We start from the raw sequence: 10,101 nt of genomic DNA on the forward strand, positions 1-10,101 counted from the left end.
TTTCATGAAAAGTTACTCATAATTGGTTGGGTTATATATTAAGCAAACATACACTAATGCAGTTGTTTCATCCAGATATACCATATACTCTCGCTGGCAATTTTTCGTAAAGTGCAGTTATCTAAAACACGAGAAAAAATACTGCGCTTGTTGTGATATTTGAGGGTTCAATTTAATTTTTTTGTTAACGAATTCTCAAAGTATGGTTTACAACACCATATCGTTAGGTCTAATTGGGTAAATTCCCCGTTAGAAATAAAAGTTTAAATTAAAATTCCATCATTCCGAAGAAATTAAATAGTTACATGTATAAATTATTACTTAGTTTAAGGCAAAGTAGTGGTCATACCTGTAAACGGTTGAATTTTATAGAATCGACATTTAATTATACAGGGTTTGGATACCTGTTCTCAATCACTTCTGATTATAAATGTCTGAGAAAGATACATGATAACTCAACACTCTGGATAACAAAATTCAGAACCTCTTAAGATTCCTATTGAAACTGGGTGTTGGCATCCTATTCCTGTGGAAGAACGAAGATTTAATTTATGCAACTAAAATATAAAAGACGAATTTCACTATCTATCTAATAACAAAATTTCCTCGACTGGTACACATTAGAGGAAACCTTATTCTAGTTACTATACGAAGTATCCAAGTAAACAGCAGGCTTATTAATTTATTTTAATGTTGAAGTTGTGTAGACAAGTGTCATCTTTATTCGAAAACGAAAATACTTATTGTGATAGATACCTTGTTTTGTACCATTTTCTAACTATTCACTTTGAATATATTTCATGTTACTCATGACATATGTGTCTGAGCGTTGCTTTATAATAGCATTTTGAGACAAGTTTACAGTTTAAAGTATGATCATTGTGTTAAGAAAATTTTCGAACGAATACCAGTGCACATGAAACAGTTCTAGTCATTCTTTGTTTTTGGCATCCAAAAATAATAAACCCTAAGATTTAGTAAAAACAAAGGTTAGTCTATTTATATATTTTATTTTTTATATTGTTTGAAAAGTATGATTGTAATTATTCTACTCATAATGGGCGCCGTGATTGGCAAATAAAATATTTGTCTATTTTTGTTGTTTCTTTTTTGTATGAACGTAAATGCTAAGAACTGAACAAGACGAATGACTCGTAGCAAATTTCCATACATCAACCAGGAATGTTGTATGAATCGAAAGGCTTTTAATATATTTTTCTCGTGTTCTCATTCCTTCCGCTGGACAGCATTTGTAAATGCTTCATTAGTGACGTGTCCTCATTCCTCCCTTTGGACGGCATTTGTAAATGCTTTATTAGTGACGTGTCCTCATTCCTTCCTTTGGACAGCATTTGTAAATGCTTCATTAGTGACGTGTCCTCATTCCTTCTTTTGGACAGTATTTGTAAATGCTTCATTAGTGACGTGTCTTCATTCCTTCCTTTGGACAGCATTTGTAAATGCTTCATTAGTGACGTAACCTCATTCCTTCCTTTGGACAGCATTTGTAAATGCTTCATTAGTGACGTGACCTCATTCCTTCCTTTGGACAGCATTTGTAAATGCTTCATTAGTGACGTGTCCTCATTCCTTCTTTTGGACAGTATTTGTAAATGCTTCATTAGTGACGTGTCTTCATTCCTTCCTTTGGACAGCATTTGTAAATGCTTCATTAGTGACGTAACCTCATTCCTTCCTTTGGACAGCATTTGTAAATGCTTCATTAGTGACGTGACCTCATTCCTTCCTTTGGACAGCATTTGTAAATGCTTCATTAGTGACGTGTCCTCATTCCTTCCTTTGGGCAGCATTTGTAAATGCTTCATTAGTGACGTAACCTCATTCCTTCCTTTGGACAGCATTTGTAAATGCTTCATTAGTGACGTGTCCTCATTCCTTCCTTTGGGCAGCATTTGTAAATGCTTCATTAGTGACGTGTCCTCATTCCTTCCTTTGGACAGCATTTGTAAATGCTTCATTAGTGACGTGTCCTCATTCCTTCCTTTGGACAGCATTTGTAAATGCTTCATTAGTAACGTGTCCTCATTCCTTCCTTTGGACAGCATTTGTAAATGCTTCATTAGTGACGTGTCTATTTTTTGTAATCGTATTTTGCTATTGCATTATATTTCTTTTTTCCGTCTTCCATCAAATAAAGATCTCAATCAATTTTATCGAAATATCTTAATCCAACCTTTATATGTTTTAAGTAAAAGTAAAATGGGTTTTTGCATTTACATAATCTGTTAATAATACAGAAATGAAAATCTATATATCGACAAACTTTCCTTCTGAATTTTTAATAAATGTTTTGTTATTTATATTGATTGCATTGGTGTTAATTATTTTTACTGAGACGGCTCATTTACTATGCATAATTTTCAGTCTTGTTTCCGGCTTTTAACTTGATTAGATTCTTTTAGTAGCACAGCTCTTGTTATTTCTGTCTAATAGTCTGTTTTTTTCATATAAAGATATCGTAAACCCAATCAGATGACATGGATTACATGTATGTGTAACTACGTGATTACTATTGGACTATCGTAATCAGATGACATGGATTACATGTATGTGTAACTACGTGATTACTATTGGACTATCGTAATCAGATGACATGGATTACATGTATGTGTAACTACGTGATTACTATTGGACTATCGTAATCAGATGACATGGATTACATGTATGTGTAACTACGTGATTACTATTGGACTATCGTAATCAGATGACATGGATTACATGTATGTGTAACTACGTGATTACTATTGGACTATCGTAATCAGATGACATGGATAACATGTATGTGTAACTACGTGATTACTATTGGACTATCGTAATCAGATGACATGGATAACATGTATGTGTAACTACGTGATTACTATTGGACTATCGTAATCAGATGACATGGATTACATGTATGTGTAACTACGTGATTACTATTGGACTATCGTAATCAGATGACATGGATTACATGTATGTGTAACTACGTGATTACTATTGGACTATCGTAATCAGATGACATGGATAACATGTATGTGTAACTACGTGATTACTATTGGACTATCGTAATCAGATGACATGGATTACATGTATGTGTAACTACGTGATTACTATTGGACTATCGTAATCAGATGACATGGATAACATGTTACACTATCGTAATCAGATGACATGGATAACATGTATGTGTAACTACGTGATTACTATTGGACTATCGTAATCAGATGACATGGATTACATGTATGTGTAACTACGTCATTACTATTGGACTATCGTAATCAGATGACATGGATTACATGTATGTGTAACTACGTGATTACTATTGGACTATCGTAATCAGATGACATGGATTACATGTATGTGTAACTACGTGATTACTATTGGACTATCGTAATCAGATGACATGGATTACATGTATGTGTAACTACGTGATTACTATTGGACTATCGTAATCAGATGACATGGATTACATGTATGTGTAACTACGTGATTACTATTGGACTATCGTAATTTTGATACAGATGAACAATAGAGGCATTTCCATCAGAACAAAAGCGTCTGTGATGTAAACATAAAAATAATATATTACCAATTATGATAAAAAAAATCTAACGATTCATACAATGATCTTTATTTTGGCTTCTCAAATTTTCAGGATTCATTTTATAAGCCTGGTTAAACTAAAAGCTGCTACTGGACACCACAAACTTCCCACTGTATATGAATTCCAAAATTGCACTAAAACCTTAACCAATTTAGTTTTACATCTACACGACTTTTTTATGTATTATATACGGTCCAGGTCCATGCAATAACTTGTATGCCGATGGGGACTGAAATTTTGTTGGCGCGTATTTACTGATTTACTGTTATGAATACAAGTGTATGGCTAAAATATTACCTTGGAATGAAAAACCACTTGATAGATACCAACAACAATACATGCAGAAATTTACACGTATTATATTCTGTAAATATTTCAGATTTTTTTAAAGGTAGAAAACTAAAGAGATAGGGTCAATTTCGTTTTATTTCATTTCATACAAAGGCTATTCTTAAATCTATTGAGTTTATTTTGCAAAACAATTATTCTAATAAGGCATTCTTTACCAAAACCAAAATTCTATCAGAGGAAAAGCCATGTATTGTCCCTCAGGTTAAAAAAAATCATGTTAGTTTACTATATAAAAATAAAGTTCAAATGAAGTTAATGTAAGCAATTTTAGGCAACCGTACGGCCTTCAACAATGAGAAAAACCCATACCGTATGGTCGGCTATAAATGTTCTTTTGTGCAATATATTACAAATAAATATGTAAAATTTGAGACAGTGTTTAAAAAAGAGCCTTCACCAGCAATGTTTAGCGATGAATAACTTTTTGTTTTATGGACTAATATAAAATTGTTGAGAAATCGTTTAGGTATATATTAATTCAACGTTCAACAGCTTTCGGATTCGGACCCTGTGAGTTAAACGGGGAAATAGGCACTACCTCAACTTACGCTTACTAAATCAGAGCATACATCATTTGTTTAAGGATATTTAACTTTGATTAAGCTTAAAAAGAAAAAACATATAAATATAGTTTCCGATTATGATTGTTGTTTATACGGTTTTATGTTCAGTTAAAAATATTTACAAGTTAAAAATCTAAGGGATCAAGTTATTACATTTTAATTTGAAATTCAAATTTGTTCATAAAAAGAAAAAAATGATATGCCATCTTCAAATGCCATTTTTGAAATAAAACGAATTTCATATAATGCTTTAGTTTTATAAACAGTCAAAACCATTTTAAATATGTATCAATTTTCAAATTAACCCCACACAATTTCTGTGAACGAATTTCTGCTATTTTCTATTGTTTCACGAGATGGTTGTGTCTTGTTCGGAGGGATCTCAGATGCGTCGAAAGGGAAAGCAGACCTTGCTGTAGATGTGGCTATCATTATGTTGCTCATGTTAAGTAGAAAGTTGGTGATAATTAGCATACGACGATGTCCCAATCGAAGAAAAGAGGACAACTGGAGCATATCCATGGTTATCAGTGAGACAGATATTCCATAACGGTCAACCAACTCGGATGACACTCTTTAAAACTTACGAAGGGATAACTTCCACGTTTACAATTTGGAACACATAGGTCGTTAGCTTCCTTGTAAGCAGAAATGTGTTGAACTGGTTAAATTTGATAATGATATGCATATGAATGTTTCAAATGAATAAATTTAGATTTTGTGTACTTCAGTAGGACAGCAACGTACAAGTTAACCCACTATTGCTAGTTTCAGCAAAACACCAGTTAATAAATTAGAAAATTGTTCAAGCTCTAGTCTGATGATTTTAAGTAGAGTAAGTGAAACTATCTTACTTTATGCGAAGATGTACATTTATTAAGAAAAAGTCAGAATTCTTAAATTAAAAAAAAAATATTTTCACTATAAAATGATTCCAAATTTTAGTATTCTTTTATCTTTGAAATCAAGTATGTAGCTCGATATAAGGATGTAGAACACCATAATTTAATATGGGTAGTCTTAGGTTAATTTCATAACTGCGAACAACTATTGATATCATGGTATTGCATTGTATTGTTTAGTTTGTAGCGATCAAATTATTCTATACGGACATAACCAAACTTAGCAAAATTAAAAATTAACTTTATAACGAGGGTGATCCTCACTTGTTTATTACACTTAGATTACAGGAAAGGACGGAAAATTTAGACTCCCACACGAAAAGAGGATATGGTGGATACGAATTGAAAGTATTAGGGCTCTAGTATAAGTTCTCTAGTATTTATTCATTGGCAGGGTCAAAATCAGGTTGTTGAAATTGAAATTTTGAGAATATTAGAGTCTACATATATCCATAAAATAAAAATGCTCTGCCGAAGATAATTTTGAAACAATACGTCAATATATTATTTTTGCAAATAAATTGCATCTAAGGATACTAGTATCCCTAACCAAAGTAACTTATCCGAAAGACATAACATAGCTTTATTTTCGATAGAATGCGGGTGTCGATTAAGAATGTCTTCATCTAGACAATACACACGAAGCATTGCTGCCGTGAATTTTCTAAAAGATTGAAGGACTTAAAGAAAGTGGTCTTCGCGTGAAATAAATTCTGTGGAAATTTACCTTACCTCTTTTGTCTTGCAACAGGTCACATTCGTACCCCTCATAGTTGTTCCAATGTTTTTTTTAACGTGAAGAAAACCTTGTACTCTCCCTGATCGAAGCACCTGATTCAATGTCCCCATTTCAAGTGGACGCGCCTGTGTATTTATACATCCCGCTCAGTCAAACGAGACGCTCCTTTTAAGCATTGGTTTGCTTGTAGGATAGCAGTCCATTTGACCATATTTCTATACCCAATTTAACTCTTGTGATGAATAGCGGAAGGGATGATACAGTTCCTTTAGATAACCTTGGAAAATTAAAATGAGATCGGAGAATAAGATAGATTCAGAATAGAAGGGAAATGGTGATAATTTTATTTGGTTACATGTACATCTAAGAATATCACCCTTTAATGATTTCTAAAATTGAGCAATTCAGTTAGTTAGGTCTTGAAAGGCATAAATTTCTTGGCGTCAGAAAAAGTAATATCGGCCTTTTCATAAAGACCATTTTTTCTGAGTGAAACTGCAAGTATTTGATGTGCTGACCATTTTTGAGTGAGAATAGCAGTGTCTACATATTTTTGTATTCTCAGTGTACACTTTCTTGCCTTGTAAATGTCACACGTATCAAGGTAAATACACGTAAGTAAATAAAGGGCTGCTATTCGTCCGTCAACATACATGTTTTGACTTTTACTCTGAGTTCCGCTTTCATATATGTCTATTTGCATCAACACTTCGTCATCCGGACGAGGTTGTGAAATAGTACAGGCTTTTTCTAGATGAGATATTACTTCATTTAATGATGACTTCGACGTAAAAAGAAAATTTCCAAAAGAAAAATACAAGCTAGGCGAATTTGTTATCAAACTATTAGCAATGTCAAAATTTGCCATTGCCTCATTAAAATATAGTTTCTTTGATTCCGTCTCCGTACATGTTTGATACTTATAACTGAATAAACACGCAATGTTTGAAAAAATCTCGGGATAATACTCTTTGACAAGTTTGAAATCATCTTCAATCATTATTTGGTTTAGGCGAAGAGCTTTGTCTGCATCTCCTGTCTGCATATGGAGTTTGGCTAATGGTTTTAATAGCTCCGGTATACTGACGGCAGAAAAGGTTGCTGAGGCAGTCTTGATGTAGGGCTTCATGCATTTGTTTAACGCAACAATTTTTTGGAAACATTCGGTGTCTATAGCCGTTGATAAATTTAAAATCCCAACTTTGTAGAGAGTTTGCACAAAAGCAGTATATATAGTTAACATTTGGTGTAGTTCAGTTTTATTTGATAGTCCGCTCATTTCCTCAAAGACTTTAAGCTTGGAGCATACCAGACTAATTGTCTGAAATATATTTTCCTTGATGATTGAGATTTCCTTCTTAGTGGCGTCTATAGCACCATTTTCTCTGTGTGAAATTAGATTGTTAGGAGGTACAAAGTAATTTGGTATACTGTGGTGATCAAGAGCCTTTATAATATAGTCTAAAAGTTCAATCATTCTTTCACCAATCGTATTTTCGGACCAATCAGCTGGTCCGTACATTTGTTCACAAAACCAAAACATCATATTCTTTACGTGGTAAGATGTCAAAATACTTGTCGCAGATAATCCTGCTTTTAAAAGAAGTTTTAAAATCGAATAACACGATTTCTGACACGGTAGAAGAGAAGCGGAGAGTTTTCTCTCGGCAGAGTTGAAGGACACTCTCCACTCTAGGTTGGCTTCCTCGCTAAGATGGTGCCCAACTGGTACAACTGCGCATCCGTCTAAAATTGAGATGAAAAATATTTAAATGTATGATTTGAGACAATGAAAAATTTACATTTTTGCTCGATACTATTGCGTTTCACTGCAACCTTTGTAATTTTATCGTCAAGCTAATAAACTGTCCAGAACCAATCTACGTGTAAGTGCATGTGTACTGATTGTTTTTTTGTCAATTGAATTTTAATTAAATGTCTGCGACAAAGTGACCAAAATGGGTTTTGTTTAATAGTGTCAAAGGTAACAAAATACGAATCCCAATCCACTGTATACCAATTGTAAACCCTAATCGCTTTTAGTTAATGGTCGATGTTAACCTTAAGTTGTCGAACATGATATTATTGTTTATGTTCTATTAGATTGCTTAAATATTTATTTGTTTTAGGTTGTTTTATATTTGCCCTTGACCATGACTCCCATCCTCTTGCCAGTTGCGATCATTTCCCGGCTAGACTCATTGGTGACTCTTTGTTGGTTTGCGATTGCGTTTTTTTTCGGACATTTTGGGTCACAGATAGGACGATAAAAGGTTACTACCCTTTACGAGAAATTTGGCACTATAGATCGATCTTTGATTTTCTAGAGAAGTCAAGGAAGACAATTAGTATATTAATTGATGCGCATGTCAAAATCTGGTTTTGGACTTATTCGAATTCAGGAACATTCGGGTTAGATCAGTGAACCGGGGAAGTTTAAAAAAAGAAATACAAAATATCCAGACAGAAAAACTGACGTCTACTTTTTTACATCTTCAATTGAGGATCTGGGAGAGATGATACTTTTCCTAACGGTAAAACTGAAATACATATTCATTACATTCACAACAAAATATAAATGGTAAATGTCTTTTCGTTGATCATGAAGGGTTTTTCCTCTAAATTCGACATAGATCAAAACAGTATACCTTGAACAATATCTTCAATCAGTTCCTGATTCGGCCATTCACCTGGCTTATGTCTTTTTATCCAATTCAATGCAATACTTGGCCAAGATGAACATGGAAACGCATGGACAAAATCATATGTATAACCTTCAGGCTCATGCTCTAAGTCCGATAATGCAGGACCAGAAACTGTATACGTTGACTTTTGTCTCTTATAGAGAATTTCTTCGTCTTCCATTTGCTCAGGGATAACTTTCATTCTAAATATATTGTTTGGAAGAAATCCTTCTACTGTTATATGTTGGTTAAAGTCACACTTTTCCTTTTTGCTTTCAAGTATTGCTCGTCCAAAATTTGTTATTAATATTTTTACATAGCCTGGATTTGCACCAGCTATCATGATTCCAAAAGTGTGCACTGCCTTTCGAAGGTCATTGAAGTCATTTTCATTTTTTGGTTTGTCTGTTTCATCTTGTATAACATAGTTCACATAAGTCATCATGAAGTCAAAGTCAATAGGAGGATAAAATTTGTGACACCCATGTGAATCTTCAAATATTCGGCTTAAATGTAAATCATCGAATGAACTTCCTGTTTGAGCTACCATACCTTCTCCTTTTGATAACTCGTTTAAATACTTCACAAAAAGAAGGAACTTTTGTCTTATTAAGCTGAAAACGATATGAGTTGGTTCGTGTTGCTTTATGAGTAGAGAGATACACTCGCAAAATAATCCAGTTACTTCGTTGTTTTGATGTTTGTCCATACTTTACATGTAGGTGTGTCAGCTTAAAAATAGAATTAGTTATGTATGGAAAGCCGATATTGACAATTCTAAACTTGCTAATTTTTCTTTTTTCCTTTTTATTTGACAAAAAATAGGCTTTCTCTTCTGATACCACCGCGATATATATATATATACATATTTAATTTAACTGGTATTCATTGTATACAATAATTGGACATTGACAATTACCATCAAGACAATAGAGTAGGTTCTTTTAAAAGTAATTTTGATCTAAAAATAACCGTGACTCCGTCCTCCAGTTTGAATCTCAGTATTGTGTGACTTAATAATATTAAGAAATAATCTGGAAACATTACGTTATAAATTTCTAGCGTTTGCGCTTGTGGTACACTATGTTGTTATATTTATCTTTTTAATACTGGTTAATAAAATCATAATACAGTGTTTACTGGCTGGTCATTATCGCGTATGATACGATTTTGACACGCTTACATACCTATTGAATATTCATGACTTTATAGATAAGGACAGCACGTGTAGGCAAACACCGGGGATTTGTAGATTTGT

The 10,101-nt window shown here is 33.3% G+C and overlaps 1 protein-coding gene across 1 annotated transcript; it reads right to left on the minus strand.

Moving 5' to 3' along the window:
• Positions 1-6,480: 6,480 nt before the first annotated feature.
• LOC127729565 (uncharacterized) lies at positions 6,481-9,575 on the minus strand. The gene is made up of 2 exons (XM_052237396.1): positions 8,808-9,575; positions 6,481-7,905 (listed from the first exon to the last, which is right to left on the minus strand). Exons 1-2 carry the CDS (start codon positions 9,550-9,552, stop codon positions 6,572-6,574), a joined length of 2,079 nt encoding a protein of 692 aa, XP_052093356.1. The 5' UTR covers positions 9,553-9,575; the 3' UTR covers positions 6,481-6,571.
• Between the last annotated feature and the right edge of the window lie 526 nt (positions 9,576-10,101).

This window comes from Mytilus californianus, unplaced genomic scaffold, assembly GCF_021869535.1.
Source record: "Mytilus californianus isolate M0D057914Y unplaced genomic scaffold, xbMytCali1.0.p SCAF_1, whole genome shotgun sequence".
Classification (NCBI taxonomy): domain Eukaryota; kingdom Metazoa; phylum Mollusca; class Bivalvia; order Mytilida; family Mytilidae; genus Mytilus; species Mytilus californianus.